The 21132-nt window shown below is 48.7% G+C and overlaps 1 protein-coding gene across 1 annotated transcript; it reads right to left on the bottom strand.

The window, feature by feature from the left end:
- Positions 1 to 1217: 1217 nt before the first annotated feature.
- Positions 1218 to 20292, bottom strand: LOC104321107 (potassium voltage-gated channel subfamily A member 3-like). Its single transcript, XM_069772244.1, has 2 exons — positions 16728 to 20292; positions 1218 to 7548 (listed from the first exon to the last, which is right to left on the bottom strand). Exon 1 carries the CDS (start codon positions 20107 to 20109, stop codon positions 18352 to 18354), a length of 1758 nt encoding a protein of 585 aa, XP_069628345.1. The 5' UTR covers positions 20110 to 20292; the 3' UTR covers positions 1218 to 7548; positions 16728 to 18351.
- Between the last annotated feature and the right edge of the window lie 840 nt (positions 20293 to 21132).

The raw sequence follows: 21132 nt of genomic DNA, 5'->3' as shown, positions 1-21132 counted from the left end.
TTCAAGAATTCGAGGTTCTCCATCACTGCTGAATTCCCCTAGTTTGATCCTGTCTGGGGTGGCTGCAGGCACGCTTGGCTGCTGCTCTGCTCCCCGTCCTGAGCTTCCCAGCTCAGCACCTGGAGCATCTTACAGGATTTCTGCCTGGATTTCAGTCCTAGGAAGAGGATTTGCAAAAATATGCAACTCACTTGGGATAATAGTCTGTGGTCCTGGCTCAGTCACTGCTAAAATAAAATGCCCCTTGCAGGAGCTTGGGCCCTCTGGCCATGGGACGCAGCACAGCAGCACTTATATTTGCTGTTTAAGCCATTTTAGCACCATCTCTAATAATTTATCACTTAGGGGTCCCCTTTGAGTGATTCAGATCCTGAACCAGACCCAGCCTTTCCTGCATTTCCCCAGGCTCAGGCAGCTCATCCCAAATCTCAGCTGGGGTTCAGCTGAGCCACAGCTCCGCTCACTTCATGGTCTCCAGCTGTTTTCCCCAAACCAGGAATGTGCATCTTGCTTTTTAAATTAAATCTGAAAATACCAGAAACAGGTGATTTAAAAGCAAAAGGAACCAGAAAAGTCCCCAGTTTTCAGCTTCTCTTGGAAATCCTCTCCTCCACGGTTGTGGGAGTGCAGGACTGGGACCGGTCACAGCTGCTGCTGATTAAACATGGCTTGTAAAATCCTAACTTCTTTTTCCATTCTCACTATTCAATATTTTTAAGACAACCGGTAACCTAAAAAAAAGCTCTGACATTATTCAGCCACATTCACTTTTGGGTTAAGCTCAAAGATGTGGTACGAAGCCAAGGGCAAGGTTTTCAAATGAGCTTCAAACCTCATTTTGCAAAATCCCCTCCTGCGATCAGGATGAGAGGGTCAGCGCCAGAGCAGGCACCTCTGCTTTGCCAAAGCATCACCAGTGACATCCCTTCTTGTGACACATCATCAAAATTTCAAGGGCTTGCCTGGAGCTTCTTCAGTCCATAAAGAGAGCACAGCTCTCCAGATGGCTGGTTCATGTGCTAGGAATGTGCAGATTTTACCCCAAGATTTTATTTCTCTAATGGAATAAATTTTAGTCCTGAAAATGGCATTGAATTTCTGATTATTTCGTCCTGAAAAATGAGTTCATCCAGGGGATGCATCTCAAACCTCATCCTTGCACCATCCTTTGCATCCCCAACGTCTCCCCTCCACCCCATTTCAGTTTCAAACCACTATTTGCTGCATGTTTCAGCCATTTTATTGAACTTTGCGTATGAAATAACAGTTTCAAGTTCTAATGAAAAAAAAACATTAAAAAAATAAATTCAACATCAGGTAAAAAAATCACGCAACTGAAAAAAAAAAATCACTTTTTTTACTGGTAACTGAACACAAGGCCCACACCGCAGTGGAGGTCACCAGGATGACGGGATGCAGCAGCTTGTTTTAGCATCAGACTGTTATCAAAACAACAAGTTTAAACAATTGCAACACAGCTCACTGGCAAAACCAGAGTTTAAAATGAACCCAGAGTAACAAGACTGCGCTTCACATCTCCAGTCCAAAATTGCATCATTTCTGTGGCACCTAATTAGTCCGGATTTAGCCTTCTTGCAGAGAAGGCTTTAGTTTTTCAGTCTGATACACTGAATTTCACAAGGCAATATTTCACTGTTCAAATATACCCAATGTGTGTCCCAGTTGAGAGAGTCATGGAAACATTTCAGCATTACCCAGCTGCACACGTGAACGAGGGAAAGCAAAGTCAAAATTATATCCAGCTGTCTCAGTCCCAGGAAGATACTGTGAAAATAAGTTGCATAGTAAAGGATGGGAAATTAAGAAACACGAGCTGCTCCTGTGTTGGAAGCCGATGGTCGATGCAATGTCCCCCACTTGCAGGGGGTTTTGGGACCTCAGGTGATGAATTACAAGAGCGTTCTCCTTGAAAGATTCTAAAATTAGCCGTGGGAATATCTCACCTTCAGCAATGAAGGTGATTTTCCTACAAGACCTGAACAATTTGAATACCAAGTCCAATTTCCAATATACTAATGGCAGCACAAGGGACACGGTGGCAAACTCATTGTTTTGCATTAAAACTGCCCTATTTCAGGCACTGGTTTGCAATTTCCTGGCTATGTTTCCCCTTAATACCATTTGACCTGCAAGTCCAGCTCTGTCAATGACTTGTGTATTGCCAGATAAATTGTCCAGCTCCAAAATTATCCTCAGGAATAGGAGTCATGCATTTAAAACACACCATCAACCTGGTTTTGCAATGCTCAGAGAGATGGTGTGTTACAGAAAACACCAGTCGGTGACAGCGATATCTCAGACCATTCCCTTTAAAGATGCACTGATGATGTCAGCTTGGAGAAGGCAGACAAAATGTGAAAAAGAAACATAATTTACCTCTATCAGAGGCTGGTGGATGAAAATATGGGGATTACAGAGATGTGTAATTTAATTCACCCAGGCTGCTACTTGGCTTCAGTCTCAGCTCAAAGGCACAACTTTCTACCTGACTCTGTGCAATGGAAAGAAAAGGAGTGTGGGGAGCACGCTGGCTCCCAAAGCTTTTTAGGGGAGAAAAACCCTATCCCACAAATTTCTTAATTTTAAAAGGATTCAGTAGCGATAATAGCATTTGAACATCTGTCTCAGAAAACATTCGAGTGTCTGCGTAACTGAAGCCACCAGGGTGCTCAAAGGCTGTTTCTGAGACATTAATATTGCAGGGTTTTTCACCGGCACCTGTGGAAAGAGGCTGGAGGCCAGGATGGGACCACAGGAATCCTGACTTTTCCCCCAAATCTAGTGGGGCAAGCAAAGCAGCCTGTTGTACATTGTCTCTGAAAGCCTTCTGCAGCCACACTGCTAAGCCCCATCCCATCTGCTGTGCCCACTGAGCCTTCTTTAGTGCCTTTAAACACTTTATGAGATATTTTGATTTCTAACCTTGCTGCCTTCTTAAAACTTATTCTTAAAACAAGTGGCTTTACGTGATTCTATACCAGCCTAGCTCCCTCAGTCTGATTTTCCTGCACATCTACCAGGATGGACCCAATGGCAGAGCTCTCATCACTTTAATAGCACCCTAAAATTAAAAGGGGGAAGGGATGGCATACAGTGTTTGCAGGAGATAGCAGCTGTACTGGCTGCAGAGGAGAAATGTCTACGTGTTCAGCGCCTGAAGAGCACGTCTAATGCACGGTATCTCAGAGATGCTCTAAGCATCTCAGAGTGTGGCTTTGAAGGGCTATGAATAAAGATGAGCAGCCTGCGTCTGGATGATTATGGGAATCAATGCACGCTATTTTTTGGATCTTCTCTTGATGTCAGCCATCATTAAATCGCTCCCTTTTTTGTTTTTTTTTAATCGACTGGATACATTTTTAATTTGTCTTCCCTCGTCAAATCCAGCCCTTCGCTCCAAATGACATTTCAACACGGCTGTCCCGATATGATGGTTATCTTTAAAACGCACAAGGCTAGAGTCAGAGTCGTGGCAACACAGATTAATATACTGGACTGACAGTTAAAGACTATCAAACTCTCGATTATTTTGAAAAAGCACATTAACAATTAGCTGGCTCAGCAACCAAGCAAAAGAAACCCAACAGCATGGAGCAACGTTGTCAACGCCAGTATGTACAATATCGAGAAGAGGTTGAAATTTGGCAAGATTGTCATCGGTGTGAGATGTCCGTGGGGTGGGTTCGGTGCTGGCTGGGAGGAGTGGAGTGGCCGGCGGCCTTGGGCTGAGCTCTGCTCCGGGAATGGGGCATTTCTGCTGCCGGGAGCCGGACCGCTGGGACCCACCAACCCAAATGGGTGAAGGGATCTGGTTTTTCCCATCACTTTGTTCGTCAAAATATGCACTTCAAACTGTAACAGAGAGACACTTTAACAAAGTGGCGATTGAAAACAGACTAGGTACAATTATGTTACATACACACATGCCATAAAAAAGGTCTCCGTAACACCGTGAAAAATAAAAATAACTTTAGTACTGATACATTCTATCCCCCATTTTAAGGGCTACTAGATCATGTTCCAAAAGAAACTAAATTTAACACCTTTGGGACCAGGGCTTCCCAAGATCCAGGCCTGTGTTGCAATCCAGAAAATCAACTCTTCTGTTAACGTGCCGGTTACCCCTGCGGGCAGCCTGGGGCTGTCTGCGGGGCTGGGGGTGGATGCTGCATCAGACCTTCAGTGGGTGCTTTGGCTGTTTGCACCCCAAAACTATCAGCATGGTAGAAAAGTGCTTTCTGGGTCAGTCCCTGGAGATTTCAGAGTTGTTAAGCTTTTGTTCAATTTCCTTTGCAGCCCGAAGAGCATGCTACAAACCCATCATGCTGCAGGGAAGACCGCAAACAAAAATATTTTGCAGCTCCTTAGTGGTTTTGAAGGTGAGACCTCCCCCAAAAGCCCAGCCCCATCTCCCCCAGCCTGTCAGCAGCTCCAGCCATGGCAATGGGAAAGAGACAACTGCTCAGTTATTTGGGGTTCCCACTGTTGGAAACAGGCTCAGCCCTCACTCCCCAGACCCTGGGGACCTTTTACAGTCTTTTTTAAGTGGTCTTTTTAAGGTCTCAGACTTTTTATGGTCTGAACATTAATTAATTTTGGTGCTGGGGAGCTGCAGGATGAGACACCCTGGGGAGGGCACAGCTCCCCTCTGCAGGCGAGAGGGGATGGATGCCTAGGAGGTGTGTTTTGGCTGTGCCACATTAAGACACAGTTGGCCACGAGGCAAAAAGCTCTGCAAGCCCATCCTCAGACCACTCCAGCTGCGGCAGCACCGCGGTTACTGCCATACGCCCGGGGATTTGCCAGGAGAGCAATTTGCTGGAGGATCCCATGGAAGAGCTCCCTCTCCCTACCCCTCATGGGCTGTCCTCAGGGCAGGACACAGCCAAACCCAAAGTTAATGAGAGCCACCGCTCCAATTAGCTTTAATTTGTGCTGATGGCTTTCACACTGGATTGATTTCACACCGCAGGGTGCTTCACCTCCGTGATTCCCTGGCATCCCTCGAGTCTTGGCACCCCCAGCTCATCTCCATGGGTTCGTGGACCTGCTCCTCAGGCTTTTCCAGCAGTTCTGGTCCCCAACACACCTCCCTCTGCACCTCATGCTGCAAAAGCCACAATAAAACCAGGTGCACCAGCCCTTTCTAATTCATTTATCCACAGGTCCAGTGGCCACAGCATTTCTACCGTGCTGGGAATAAATGCAAACAAACCCAAGGAGTAATGTCCCACTAAGGGCCAGATCCATATTTGCTCTTCATTCCCCACAGTGAGCAACGTAGCTTTGACTAAAACTGCTGGTTTTTTTCACTTTTGTTTGTTTTCTCACCATCTCAGCCCATTCTCCCCAGCCTGCACCTATGTTAAGCCCCAGAGACTTCTGTCTTTGGAACCCCCAAGCCTTCCTCCCAAGGACAAGGTCACCATCACCAACAATGCATATGCCATGACAGGAGGAGGAATTCAAGCCAAGTAATTATCCGTGTTTAAAAATCAAAGAAAATAAATGTGACCTCACCAAAGTCAATGCATTCCTTTAAGAACCACATAATTTCCCCACCATTAAGGGAATTTCTCAATACTAATTTCGGCTGAAGTTTGCATGCGGGGCTTAGACAACCAGAAAGGAGGACAACTTCTGCTGAACTGCAGACAGGTCTGGAGCAATCCCAGCCCCGAAGGACGGCTCAGAAACCCGCTTGGGTCTCGTTCATCTTCAAACCTCTTCTGCAAGGAGAGACACGTGGTGCAGACATCTGGTTGCTTTGCCATGAATATTCCCCCAAGCTTTCCCATTTCAGAGCCTTTCTTCCAGGTAGAGTGTTTATTTTTAAGTGCATCCTCACTTGGGTTGTGCCTTGAAGCATCCCACATGTGTCCTCTGTGGATGTTCCCCATCTCCTGCCCAGATGCAGGTAAATAGCTCCACTCGGTGAAGGATCCAGGTTTTGGTGCTGCCCTCCAAGCAGAGTGGTCCTTGCTTCACTTTCCAGGTACCCAGTGGTGACCTCAAGGCTTGTCCTTGGACATGGACCCAAAGCAATCAGCAGCATGAATTCAAGAGTCTGCTTCACATGCCTAACAATTTTGTCTCCTGTTACCTCCCCTTGAGCATCCTCTGCTTCAGAGCAAGCTCCAGCTCACTTTGATCCAGTCCAAATTAACATTCCCTGAACCATCCCCAGTGAATTATTGCAATGCAGATGCAGATTCCCATGCTTGCCTGAGTCCCACCGACATTATTTTTGCCCAGAAATCCAATGCTGCTGCGAGTATCACCTTGGTCCTCCGACAGAGTATGTGCCGGGTGGGTTTTAGTCTTAAAGCTGGAATGGAGGCAGCGTGCAGAGGTGGATGAGGCTGGGGTGAGAGGGGGGACCCAGAAGCAGGAGAGGCCATCAACTCCTTTGCCGTTTGCATTTATGCCTTTACAGACCATTTATGTCTTTGCAGACCATTTATCCCATCACTAGGATAATATTTACCCATACGGCCCTAGGAGATGCAGTGAGGTTACAGAAACCCCAGTTTCAACAGCTTCACAGCCAAGGGCAGGCAACCCACAGCTCTTAAACTGCCACAAAAAAAAACCCTCAGCATGCAAAATGAAACAGCAACGGGCAAAGGAGTGAGGAACTTCCTATTTATTATAGTATTAGCATGACAATACTATAATATTCTCTCGGGACTGAAGTACCATGGAACAGCAGAGAAGGCCGCATGGGCTCTCATGAAATGAAGCAGGGGCATGACCAGTCAGGACTGGGTTTTTATACCTTTTCCACCCCTGGAAATTCGATTTTTCCTTAGTTTTTCATGAAGTGATCCTGAAAGCAAGGCACAACTTGTTGATTGTTTGACACCCTTTTCCTCAGCATCAGTGGAGATGTTACTTTCTTAATAAGGACTTAAAATAAATCACAGCCTTTGGTACAGCACATACCTACTTATAAAGAGCATTTACATGAAAGTCAGAAAAATGGAACAGAAATTATTCAAGTCCCAGTGCCAAAAACAGCCCCTGGCCTTTGACAGGGAACAGCGACAGCAACTGAATTTCCCTCATCTCCCTCCCACCCCAAGCAAAACACTTGGACTGCTTATTAGCAGCTCTGGTTAATGTTTCCTTTCTGGTTGCTTAATCTTTCAAGAGATTTTTTTTTTTTTTAATAAAAAAAAAAAAGACTGAACTAATGTCCAAATTATTTCCACCTCCCCTCCTCCTTTTTCCTGGCTTTGTTCAGTCTCATTATATTGCACATGATTTGAAGATAATCTTCCGGCTGCAAAGATGCTCCCTTCTACATAGTGCACTTGTTAGAAAACACATATAACGTGGCAAATATTTCATATATATATATATATATGAAATATGAAATGGATTTAACTGGGGAGGACAGACCCTCTGTCAGTTGGGTCCACAGCAGCAGCAGTCATCGTGTCTGTAATGTTTGTAATTTCCTTGGAGGCGTTTTATTTCTCAACACAGTCCTGAAGGTCTTAATTTTGAAACTTCTTCTGTTATCTGTTGGACAGAGCAAAGAGCCACTTTTATGCACAGCCTGGTTTGGAAAACAAGCAACAGGTTATTATTTTTTTTCCAAGGTACATTGGAAGAAATGTTGCACTTTGGTCCCCTCTGACAACTTCACATGCCTATTCCCCATAAACAAAAAGGGGAAAATTTGCTAATTAAAATTGTTTAATGGACTAAATGCAACAGTCTAAAGTGAGCTAAAGATAAAAAAAGATTCATTAAATATATTCTGGTTATTAACTATTATCTCACATTAATGGCAAGTTCCAAATCCAGAATAATTAGCGCAAAGTGGGTTTTCCTCATCAAGTTTTTATCTTAATCAAGCTGGGTTTGTTCTGACCCAATATAATCCACATGATATTAAGCAATTGGTTGACCTTATAAATCTGATACAGGGGATGGCAGGAGCCGGGGCTGATCCCAGCCCAGTGCTCAGACTGCAGAGTTGCTCCAGCAGAGCTCAAACCCAAGACCTCGTTTTGATGCGGGGGTGGAGATGTCTAGCAAAGGGCAAAAAAAAATCCCCCAACCTCTGTGATGCGAGAGCTGCCGAGCCTCTGGAGTGCATGAACACAGCTGGTATTGCAACAGGTTGGCTTCGAAGCCTAATAACTCTACAGCATGAAGGGACTCATCCTGACTCCTATTTTAACACAGTGAGATGCTTTGCTCTGTCTTTAAGACACTGAAATTCTTAAAAACTTCATGCAACTGCTTATATCCATCTCCTTTTCAGAAATCATATGCTCTGCCTTTAGTTCATACTGCAGCAATCGGAGCATCCCACCTTCTGCCGCACCGCATCCTGGGCTCTGCACCCACCTGTGGATGGGGCACGGCCAAATTTCCTGAGGGTTTAAGCCCTATGTAAGTCAGCGGGAGTCACAGACCCAAATTCTGGCCCTTTCGCCGTGATTTTTCAGGTGGGAATTAGTAAAGCTTCCTATAGCGGGGTTCATTAACTATATTAAAACCAGTGTGTGGTGCACACTAATAAGATGAGCGCTACCACCAAATCAGATTATGTGAGCCGGATGCTTCATTAGCAGCCGGTGATGAGACAAGGGTAGGAGGGATCTGTGTTCACAGTTTAGAGCCCAGCCTAACGCACCAGGACCTGCCTGGTCCCAGCTCAACCCCCCAGAATGAGCCTGTTTTCCCCAAAGGGAGAGTCAGGATGGAAATACGCAAGACGGGCTAGGATCTATGCACCGAAAAGGGTGAGACCCACTCTCTGGATGCTACAGGGATGACATTGCAGGGATGATGTCGCAGGGATGCTAAAAGCAGGCAGAGAAAGGAGAGAGGTGGGATTTCCCGCAAGGAGCAAGGATCCACTTGCAAGGCAGCACAGCACTCCAGGGAAAATAAGCTACCAGAGGGGCTTAGTGCTCCTTGCAAGGGTCTCAGGCCAGCCAGTTATTCAAGCACCAGCTTATCTTGAAGTGCCAGAAGGACTATTCATGGGATTAAAGCTAACTGGGGTTTATGCTTTATTGGACTGGGCTTGCTGGGGGGGATTACACCCCCCTCCCACCTGCCAGCAGGGAAGGGCTCCTGCTTTTTTTACAAAGCAATGGTCAAACTCCCGGGATCCTCAAGCATCACTGGAGTATTACACAAATAAAACCCAAATAGCACCTTCAGCCCAGCACAGCCCGGGAAATACCATTGGTCTGGCCAAGAAGGGAACGGCAGAGTCGAGGCTCTGCAGATTAAGTGGTAAATAACAATTTTCTCAAACTGGGCAAATAATCCAGTGTTTTGGGGTACCCTGCTGCCTTTTCAGGCTGTATCCTTGCCCTAGTAGAAAGAAACCCCAAATCCTCAGCCTAATGATGACATTATTTCACCAAATTCAGCAAGAACAGCCGTGGGAATGAGAAGTCAGGAGCATTCAGGAGATATTGCTGCTCCGGCTCCTGAAGGGATCCAGATGTCTTCCCATCATACAGGGTTGATGAAACCCTCTCCACTCCAAAAGAAACAGAGGATATGAAACAGCAGCCTCAAAAATTAGCTGTTTTTAAACTGGCCGAGCCAAATAACTTGTATCCAAGCATTCGGAGCTGGCAAAGCAGCTCATGAGACTGCAAGTATTGCGGACCTCTTGAGCCCTGGACCTGGTGAAAATCAGAGGACTGGAAAATAGCTCCTGTTGGGCCAGTGTTTTAAGGGATAAACAAAGTGGCCTGCAAAAGTGATGGGTCTGGCCATCTGTCACTGATCCCAAACAATATGCTGGAATGGCTGAGAGTCTTAATACAGAATTAAAGAGGAAGATATAATTGATGCCAATCAACACAGGGTTAGGGAAAACAGATCTTATCATATTAACTTGATATCTCTTCTTACTAAGTTCTACATTTGGCTGATAAAGGTAAGTGCTTGTGTAATGCTCTCCTCTAAGGGAGCTGCACGACAGCTTGGTTAAGAAAATGGAGCAATAAAGCCAGTTCCCAGGAGACATCACAAGTAAGAAAACCAGCTGAACCCAGGTCACATTCACTGGTTTGCTTCTCCCTGTGCATGCTTTGCTTTCTCAGAGCATTTTGCAACCAGGATGGGAGAGACTTTGCTGAAAGGTTTCCAGCCCCAGGAGAGAATAGCCCAGGCTTGTTTCAGATGCTTCAGCAAGAAGATTTCCTCCTTTAACCCAGAGGTTTCTGAAGTGCAGAATATCATTCAGGCACCTGAAGGGTAAAGCACAAGCGCTGGGTACCAGCATCCACTGATGCAGGCACAGAGGTAGAAAACCCCTCTAGCCTGCAATGCTACACCCGGCTCACAGCAAACTCCTTTCACATCCCTCCTACAAGCTCAAATTTGCAGCAAGCAGGCTCATTTTAAGCCCAAACTTCTTATGTCTCATTTTTGACCTGCTGCAACAGCTTGAGGTTCGAATCGTTACAGTCGCAGTGGCAGCTCCAGGCAGAGACCAGCAAGGAGGGAGAAGAGGGATTTTGACTATAAATGCACACAGATTTCAGGAGAAATGAGCCATAAGGATGGAAAAGCAAGTGAAAGACGCAGAGCGAAGAAATCACAGGAGAGGAGGAAGGGGAGCTGTAGGGCAGAGCTGGTGTCCCCTGGAAGCTGGGTGAAACTCTGGGCTTCCCTCCAGCTGGGGGAAAGAACTGCAATTAATGGGGTATCGGTGGGAGGGTCTGCAGGCTCTGCAAGCTTCAAGAAAGCTGAACACCATAAAGCCTTTGGCTGATTCTTTACTTCTTGCTCTGTGTTTCAAAACTGCCTCTTCCTTCCACAGCGTGTTTCATTGCAAACACTTAATGAAGCCGCTCAGTGTCATTTACCGATGGGGAAACTGAGGCCCGGTGGAGCTGACCTGCCCAAAGCCACCCAGCAGGCCAACAGCAAACACCCAGCAAACACCCAGCAAACACTGCAGTGCTCCCACCCTCCAGGTCTGGAGTGCAGGGACACATATTTTCATGGACTAGCAACCAAAATTTGCCCAGGTGGCCAAGAAGGCCAACGGCATCCTGGCTTGTATCAGAAATGGTGTGGCGAGCAAGACTAGGGCAGGGATCATCCCCCTGTACTTGACACCTCGAATACTGTGTTCTGTTTTGGGCCCCTCACTACAAGAAAGACCTTGAGGTGCTGGAGTGTGTCCACAGAAGAGCAACGAAGTAGGTGAAGGGTCTCGAGCACAAGTCTTAGGAGGAGTGCCTGAGGGAACTGAGGTTGTTTAGCCTGGAGAAAAGCAGGCTCAGGAAAGGAGGTTGTAGCGAAGTGACGGTCGGTCTCTTCTCCCAAGTAACAAGCAATAGGACAAGAGGAAAGGGCCTCAAGTTGTGCCAGGGCAGGTTTAGATTGGATATTAGTTAAAATTTCTTCACCAAAATGGTTGTTGAGCATTGAAACAGGCTGCCCACAGAAGGGGTTGAGTCACCATCCCTGCAGGTATTTAAAAGACGTGTAGATGTGGTGCTTAGGGACGTGGTTTAGTGGTGGACTTGGCAGTGTTAGGTTTAAGGTTGGACTTGACAATCTTAAAAGTCTTTTCCAACCTAAACGATTCCATGATTCTGTGAAAATCCCCCCAAGCGGCACAGCATCACTCACCACCCTGCATTGCACTCAGCTCCTTTATTGCAACCAAGTTGAACGGCAATCACATCTCTCTGCAAATGCAAAAAACCGCTTTGCAAAGTGTTTGTTCATCCTGTCCATGTTCCGTTGCAATCTTTAGCTTCCTGTGAGAGCAGGATCCCAAGCACGGACCCTGCTGCCAGTAGCCTCACTCCCCCCGCAGGGGCTGAGCCTTTGGTGCTTCCGCTGCCGATCGAAGCATGACACAACCCCAAAGGATTTTCTGTATCTATCCATGATGGTGCTTCGGAGGAAGCAAAGCAAAGCAGCTGGTACTGGTCAGCATCAAAATAAAACTGATTGCACTCCACATCCTTGCCAGCAAGAGCAGATAGCCGCTTGCTAATCTACTCATGCGAGCCGCCCATCCAAACCAAGTCTTCCCACCCAGTAAGTGTTAAAGATGCTAAAAATAAAGTGCAACAACTGTAGAAAAGCAAGAGACATGACAGAGCTTAAACGTGCTCAGAAAAGCATCTGAATTACAAGTCTTAAGGAAATGAATCATTCTTAGACAAACCCAGCAGCATGTGCTGCCGTCTGCATCGCTGAGCCAGGGCCCTTAATATTAGTGTGCAGCGCAGTTAGGTAAAGACTATTTCCGTTATGAGTAGGGGAAGACCAACGATCGGGAAGTATTTTAGCTACTCCTAACTCAAGTGACAAGCTGAATGAGATAGAAGACAGGTTTTAATTTACTTGAGCATGTCCTGGTTCATAAGAAGGAGAAAACTGACGGTGCCCTGCGGGGAGGTTCATGCGTGAAGGTTTCCCTGCCCCGCTGCAGAGCACCCTCAGCGCTGAAAATTCCGGCTCTGAGCAGTGATGAGACACAGACAGACCCTGAAACTTGTGGGTCTCGTAAAGCAGTGCCTTATTCGTGGAAGGAAAAGCACACGGGGGTTCACAGGGGATATTTTTCAGAGCATTTTTGGCTGAGTTTTGCCAGCACCAGGGATAAAAGTGCTCCAGCTATAAGGGCAGCATGGGACCCCCCACACACCCCTCTCCCACCCAGAAGACAGTTCTCATGAGCAAAAAATGGGATTTGGTTTTGCTGGTGACAAAAAGCAGGAGCCCTGATGCCTTCCCAGCACAAACCAGCAAACACACATCCCATCAGGTGGGGTGACTATCGCTTTGACGGAGACACCATTACTCATTTTCCTGTTTGGGAAGCCAAGTACAGCAGTAAAAGGTCTTGACTGTGTCCCAGGCTCGACCACAGTGGAGCCGGGAGAGCTTTGGCTGGGGCAAGAGTCAGATGCTGTGGAGATGGGGCTGGGCTGCTCTGCAGGGCTCCCCCCAGCAGCGAACGTGCCCCCCGCCGTGGGATGGCTCTGCCCTACAGCAGGGCTGTACCCCCCCTCCTATGCCAGTCCTATTTCTGCCCTAAGAAAACCCTACATCACCAGCCCCCAAAACGAAGTCAAAACCCTCCCACTGCCAGAGAAGCGATTCCCGGCTCAGGTGAGGCAACTCAGGGCACCCACCCCAAAACACCCCCGAAATGTCCCCATCAGAGCGGTGACAGCCGCAGTCCCGTGGCTGTTTCCAAGGAAACCCTCCTGCCAGAGAAGCGCATCGCTCCAGTCCTCCGTGCTCAATGCCTGACTCCCACCACCAGCACTGGGAGAGGGCTCCCACCACCCAACACCAGTGGCACAGCACCCATTGGGCTCGCCCGGACCCAGCAGGTGCTGTGTTAGTGCAGCTTCTGGCATGTAAACAACACTCAGGGAAACATGGAAAGGCAACAGCATCCTATCCTGAACACATCCTCCAGCTACACAGCACCCAAAGTCGAGCCAAGCGCCCCATTTGGACTATGGGTGCAGACCCATGTAGCAGGAAAGGGTGCAGAAGAGCAGTACCAGCTCCGTAGCAGCAAAGAAGACAATTTATAGGATGTTGGCCTGCCCACAGCATCATAAATGTCCAGAAAGTCCCTATTTCCCTGCACCCATTGGCCAGACGACTGCCTTTGCACAAGGATGCCGATGCACTGAGCTCTCCTTCCCGGTACATGCAGCAATTGAGACCAAAGGGCAAAATGAATTGCATTTAAATCCTATTTGTCTGTTTGCACTTGCAAGTTTGCAGCCTACCCAGAGATCACTTGTTAAGGCATTTAAAAATGGAAAAAAAAGATCCTGCCTTCCATCAGGCTGCAATGGGATCCTCCATGTGCTCTCACCAAGATACGCATATTTTAAAAGCTTGGCAGGAAGAGGGCTCCAAACTACACAATTAAACAGATTTCACACAGAACACTCTCCATACACACCAAGCACTGCAAGAGACCCTTTCCCTGCACTACAGCTCTGCCAGGAGAGAGCCCTTCGCAGCTGGTGAGCTCTGGATGGCTCCTTCCCTTCTGCTGGGGAAGCCACTTGTCTGCCCTTTGCCTCCACTTAACTGTCTATAAACTGGGGATTAAAAACAAAAACCAACTTCTTTTGTCAAGTGATGGAGCAGGAACAATTGCCTGGGAAGAAATTTAACCCTCTGGGAGGAAAGAGATACCTCCAGCCCTTGTTTGTGTCCACACGTGGGGTGGGATGGATACTGCTCTGCTCCTCTGGCCACCCCAAGCACCTGAAGGGCATCTATTGTGCTGGAGAACAACAGAACCTTTTTAGAAGAGTTCAGGTCTGAAAACACAAAAAGGGCAAATAAGCAGAAGAAAAAGGTGATGGTGTCAAAGTACCAAGCAGAGGGGCCAGGGTTAGGGTGGCTGCCTGTCACCTGCATCACCGTGTACCTAGGGTGTGTTTCAAGGTGGCACCCAGGGCTGAAACAGGGGAAGGGAACAGATCCTAAAATACAAGCAGAGGGAAGGGGAAAGGACCCTAGGAAAGGAGGTAGGAGACTGTACAAGGCTCTATATCACCTAGTGGCCCTATATAAACCAAATACATAAAGCATCCAGGGAGGCAGCTACAGCTTCCCAGGGCTGCATCCCCTGGGCAGGAGCTGCCTGCTCCCATCCTTGCTCCCATCCTTCAGTGCCAGCAGTGTCACTTTGTCTCTCAGATGACAGGTATGAAGGATAGGGGAGGAGGAGGACATTTCAGAAAGTATCCCTGCCACGCTGCAAACACAGACAACAAGCCAGTGAGTCCACACCGGGGACTACCGTGCGCTTCAGGGACCCTGCTTTTCCCCCACTTGCTTTCTGTGTGATCTTAAATGTCAGCCAGCAGCTTTTGGTAATGCACTTTCCTCCATTTAATGTAATAAGCGGAGTCTAGGCAAGCCCTTCGCCTTGCCTTGGGAAGGCTCTGCAGCAGGCTGCCAGACAGCAAGCAGGCAGCTCGGCTAATACTAATCTCCTAATGCTACCCCCTCTAAGCACATTAGAAACAGTCGAGTCCAACACGCTGCAAAGGCTGAGGCTCCTCTTTAACTCCCGAGTGACTGTTAAAACAGTCCTAAGTCCTAATAGGAGGCACACTGCAAAAGAGCGGAGTAAGTTAAATAAGCAGCTGGCTGCAAAGAGAGCAATCTTTCGGGGATCTCTCCAATTCCTGGCACAACGCACGCGGCAGCCAGTTTAAGAGAAGCTGTCAGACCGTGCAATAGCAGAAAGTGTTTATCTTGCTGAATGGTACCTAACAAGACAGCGCAGAGGGAAGAGGCAGACAGAAATGGGGCAAAGCTTTGAAAGGATATCCCCATTTTTCCACTTCCAATTTTTTGGGTGTATCTTAAAGACAGAGCAGCAGTGCTTTTATATTTTTCAGTGACATCATTCAGTACTGGAGCAAAACTGCCTTTTACTCCAGTGGATGAAGTGGTTTCCTTGCTGCCTTTCCCATACAGTGCCTTTTACTGTCAATAAAATCCATTTGAAATTATTCTGCCCCTACAAAATAAGGCAGGAAGTAGTCAGGAAAGCAAACTAACAACCTGCAAGGTTTCTGCTTATTTTAGGTGACAGAGAAACCGAAAATTGTACTGTGCCATTTCCAGGAGAATATGTGGTTTCCGTACCCCATGCAGCTGCCATGGGGAAAACACAGACACAAAACTTATCTGCAAACTCTCCCAAGTAGGACTGTTTCCACTGCTTTTAAACTCAAATCCTCCTTTTAGGAATAGGCACGTGGGAAAGCTTGAATAACAATAAAAAGTGAGAGCTTGTAGGCAGAAATGACATTTCAGCCTGCTGGCAGCCTGGGGAAAAGGCATGCTGGGCTGCTCCCAGTTATTCCAGACAAGGGATCCCAGTTATCCCAGGCAAGGGATCCCAGGTTTGTTACCTCCTGTGATGCTCCAGAGCATCTCCCTAATAAAGATCCTCTGTTAGATCCTCAGCTGGTGAAAACTGCGGTAGCTCCAATAAAGCTGTCACATACCATCAGCTAAGAAGCTGCTCTGATGTTTTCCTTGGTTATAAAGGTTTTATTAACTGGGGCTAAGGCAAGGCTAAGGGAGAGTGTTCCAAACTGTCCTGATCCTGTTCAGTCTGGGTAAAATCCTCACTAAAATCCTATTTCAGCATGGCTGGCATCTCTCAGGACAAATCCCTCTTTCCACACACTTGGGAAAGGTATGACTCGCACAGGTTGGGGTCAAATCTCTTTTTGTCATAGGAGGTATTTAACAGTGTCCCTGTGCAGTATGCTACCTTGAAGGAATCTTGTTTTATTTAACCTAAAACCCAGCAAAACAGAGCTGGAGCTGGAGCCAAGGCGCTCGAGGCTGAGCAGCCAGGCCCTGCCTTCAACCTGCTTCAATGGCAGGGGTCGGACTGAAGCATTAAACCACTGCAAATAACCTTTTTAGCACAGAATTGAAGACATCCAGCTCAAAAAAGTAGCAGGGTTTTCCTCCTATGCATAGCACTAAAAAGCAAAGTGAAAAGCAAATAAAATCAGAGGAGCTATAGCATGTTATTCCACTTTACCTAACGTGTGCAAAAATACCCGAGAGCAGCAGGGCAAGCTAAAAAATAACACTAAGCAGTGGAAAACACAAGGTTTGTTTCAAAAAAGCCACATTACTTTATGATGCTATTAAACTTTGCCCCGTGCAAAGCTCACCTGATCCCATCAGATGTCCTGTGGCCCCTGGTGCACATGTAAAGATGAAGCCGGTGTATTTTCCCCGGCGGAGTTTTGGTTACTTTTCAATCCTGCTCTTTATAGCTCTGTCCCCCTTGTTTCAAAAAGCTGCCGAGGTTTCTCAGCCGAGCTTTCCTGCTGGCTGCTCAGTGCCATTTCACACCGGGTTTGGGGAAACCGCTGGGTTTTGCACGGCGCGGGGGGAGCGCGGGGTCGTTCTCGGTGGAGCAGGCGCTCGTGTTTGCAGGATGAGACTCCATCCCCAAATTTCACTGCCAAGGTGTGAGCTCCTCTGCGAGGCAGAGGTGGATTTGTGGTGTACTTATTGCCTACAGGTGCTTTATTCGGCACCAGGGAAGCCGTGAAGGGGCCGTGGCCCGGGAAGGGGGTGCCAGGATGGGGTCGTGTAGCGGGGCAGAGCCGCAGTGTCCTGTGGGATGATGGGGCTGGAACCATCTGGAAAGGTTTTTTGCAAGAAGAGAGAGGACCAAGGGGGATGGGAGAAGGGATGCCATGACAACCTTTGGGGGTTTCCCAGGAAACCAGGGTCGTCATGGCAACTGCATCACTCCGGTCCGAATTAGTGACTTCCGCTGGAAGGCGTGTTCGCCACTTTAATCTTCTTGCGATAAGCGGCTGCATCTCTCCCAAACGCATTGCAAAAAAAGGAGGAAATATCCCTTTGTCTCCAGCTGGGTGGGTTTGAGGCTGCACAGCCACAGCGAGGAGCCCGTCACGGATCCTGCATCCCCCGGTCCACGCCGGCATCACTCCCTGCGCACCGTCGGCTCCTGAAACTGTTCCATTTTGCCTTTCGCCTCCCTTCTCCCCACACACAGACCCACTGCACGGCCACAATTTGACGTTGGATGAAATAATGCCGTAGGGTTACAGGGGAAGGGAATTAACAATGGAAAAAAGGGCTTTTTCTTTTTTTTTCTATTTAAATCAGCACTGATTGCACGCGGTCTCTGACCAGATTAGAACTCCATAAATGATCTAATGGGGGAGAAAAGGGAATCTGTGATGTGCCTGTAATGGCACACCACATGTTTCAATATTAAGCGTCATTTAACAGTGTGGTAACAGAGACTCTCTGCAAAATTAAATGCTTGTTTCCTCCCAACCCCCTTCCAGTTCGCTCTGCAACATGTTTTCCTCGTCTCCCCACCCAACCCAGGGTTGTTAATCCAACAAGTGAGCTTATGTGATGGAAGGGAAATCGGCTACACGCTGCCTTTAGGGAAGAGGGGGAAATTCAGGAGCAAAGCGAGAGGTCCCCAAAGCCAAGAAAACAAAAGCAGCCCTGCAACATGTTGCAGAACAAACACCTGTTTCGACGGTGAGTGTGTTTTGTCTTCATCTTTCTTCTCTTTACCCTTTAGCCGTCCTCTTCTTCGGAGAATTTTAAATCCTTTTTTTTGATCTTTAGAAAGGAAGGATCTAAAAAAATAAACGTATAAAAATGAGGGCACACACAGACCGACGATGGTGCATGTTCCACGCAATACCGAGTACACAGTCACTTTGCATTATTATTGTTACTATTTTTTTTTTTTACCGCATCCTCAGATTTTGTTGCTGTTTGTTTGGTTTTGTTTTTTTAAACATCCGTAAAGACCTTTTTGATGTTCACACAGTTGGGATTGTTTGTGGTTGTGCAGTTGCCTGTCTTAAAGGCAGCCTGTTTGAATGCACTGTGGTTGATTCCCCCTTCCTCAATCACCATGTACTCAGACTTGCTGAGGGTGGAATTGCTGCGAGCCTTCCTCATCTCCTCGCTGGACGAGAGGTGCTGGCAGCTCCCGACATGCATGTATTGGGCTTGCTCCTCACCCTCTGTCTCCCGGTGGTAGAAGTAGTTGAAATTGGAGACTATCACAGGCACGGGGAGAGCGATGGTTAGCACCCCTGCGATGGCACAGAGAGACCCCACAATCTTGCCCCCAATGGTGATGGGGTGCATGTCTCCATAGCCCACTGTGGTCATGGTCACCACTGCCCACCAGAAGGCATCGGGGATGCTACTGAAACCTGAACTGGGGTCATCGGCTTCTGCAAAGTAGACGGCACTGGAGAAGAGGATGACGCCAATGAAGAGGAAGAAGATGAGCAAGCCCAGCTCCCGCATGCTGGCCTTGAGGGTCTGCCCCAGGATCTGCAGCCCCTTGGAGTGCCGGGAGAGCTTGAAGATACGGAAGACCCTGACCAGCCGGATGACTCTGAGGATGGCTAAGGACATGGCTTGCTGGCCGTTGCCTTGCCTCTCAGCCAGCTCGGTGCCCAGTGTGATGAAGTAAGGAATGATGGCCACAATGTCAATGATGTTCATGATGTTCTTGGAGAAGGTAGCCTTGCTGGGGCAGGCAAAGAAGCGGACCAGCAGCTCGAAGGAGAACCAGATGATGCACAAAGTCTCCACCACAAAGAAAGGGTCAGTGAAGGACGACACCATGGAAGCAGCTGAGGACGAGGAGTTGGTGAAGACATCAGGTGGGAGAGGGCCACCGCCTGTCCCGAAGGTCCCCCCAGTTCCCTCATAGTCGTGGTCATCCCTGAATTCAGGCAGAGTCTCCAGACAGAAGATGACGATAGAGATAAGGATGACCAGGACAGAGACGATGGCAATGCCTCGTGCTGGCCCAGAGCTCTCAGGGTACTCAAAGAGGAGCCACACTTGGCGCTGGAACTCCTTGTCGGGAAGCGGCCGCTGCTCCTCCCGAATGAAACCCTCGTCCTCCCGAAACTTCTCCATGGCCTCCTCCCCTAGCTGGTAGAAGCGGATCTCCTCGGAGAAGATATCGATGGGGACATTGACAGGTCGTCGGATGCGCCCACCTGACTGGTAGTAGTAGAGGATGGCGTCGAAGCTGGGCCGGTTACGGTCGAAAAAATACTCGTTGCGGAGCGGGTCAAAGTAGCGCATCCTCTTACGTGGGTCCCCCAGCAGCGTCTCGGGGAACTGTGCCAGCGTCTTCAGCTGGGTCTCAAACCGCAACCCCGAGATGTTGATCACCACCCGCTCACAGCACTCGTGCTCCCCACCACCCGCGGGCTGGCCGGCAGGGACGGCAGCCGGAGTTGGGGCGTGATCGTAGCGGTCCCCCCCGAGCAAAGGATGAGGATGCTGCGGTTCTTCCAGCAAAGGGTCTCCGCCGCCGCCACCTCCCACCACGGTCATGCTGCCTTCCTCCCCTTCTTCACCCTCTTCTTCTTCTTGGTCGGGTACCGGCTGGGGGGTGGCGGGGGGCAGCTGCTCCGTGTAGCCCAGGTTGTGGTGGCTGCTGGTCGAGCCGCCCCTCGGATGCCGGCTGGCGGAGGAGGCAGCCGGAGAGTAGAGCAAGCTCCGGCGCTCGTCCATAAAGGTGTGGGGCGGAAGGGGAAGGGGAGGGGGGGGATCGGAGAGGCGGCAGCCGAAGCCTCTTCTTCCTCCTCTTCCTCCTCCTCCGGGCGGAGAGGGAGAAACAGCCGCCCAACTCCTCCAGCGGCTGCTGCTGCTCTGAAGAGCTGAGGCTCTTCTCAAAAAATCCGCCCCCAGCGCTGGCACCGCCTCGCTCAGTCACCGCTCCCGGAGACACCCACCAGCACCCCCAGCCCTGCCCTGCAGCCCCCAGCAAGCCGCGGGCACCCCCTCCCCGACCCCTGCCCGGGGGGGCCCAATCCGTACCCCCCACCCAGCCACACGCCGAGGGGCTTCGGTCCCCTCCCGGAGAGCATCCTTTGATGCTCAGCGGGTTACAAGCAGGGAGAGTTTTTTCCTGGCAGAACCGCTGCCTAGAAAGAGTTTTTCTGCCCTTCCCCGGGGAAGGTGAAATGTAATTTTTATTATTAATTTTGGGGTTTGCCTGTTTGTTTCAAGTCACCGTTTTAAGCCGCGGCGGGGCTGTGGGTAATGGAAAGCAGACCGCGGCGGCTGGAGCCGCCAACAGTTGTTTTGAATCAGCGTTTCAGCTAGTGCTGGGGATTTTTTTTTCTCTATAGGAGAGAGACTCTGTGTGTGTGTGTGTGCATGTGTCTGTGTGCCCACGTGTGTGTGCATGCATGTGTTTGCACACGCGTGTGTGTGCATGTGCATCCCCCCAGCAAAATAAACAGAGAAGTGAAGCTGAGCCAGCCCTCGACCAAGGCAGCTTCAGTCTGAACCCAAATCAGCTTTTCAGACTTTCCTGCAAGAAAGCCAAAAGACTCCACATTTTTTTTCTTTCTCCCTTCAATTGATCTTCTTATGCAAATAGTTCCAATTTTGGTCAAAAGGGACTTTTTTAAGGTGAAAGCCTCCTCTGCAGGAGCCCAACACTGGAAAACGCTCCGTTCCCTGGAGATGTGCATCAGGGACAACCTCCGATCTCTGCACCCAGCTATGTCCCCTCAGTTCCCCCAATGG

This window comes from Haliaeetus albicilla, chromosome 26 (assembly GCF_947461875.1).
Source record: "Haliaeetus albicilla chromosome 26, bHalAlb1.1, whole genome shotgun sequence".
NCBI lineage: Eukaryota > Metazoa > Chordata > Aves > Accipitriformes > Accipitridae > Haliaeetus > Haliaeetus albicilla.
Note: the sequence above shows the minus strand (reverse complement) of the source record. Positions and strands in the feature narration are given on the sequence as shown.

Excerpts from the sequence above, each read along its gene's own strand:
- LOC104321107 (XM_069772244.1), bottom strand. The coding sequence starts at position 20,109 with ATGGACGAGCGCCGGAGCTTGCTCTACTCTCCGGCTGCCTCCTCCGCC.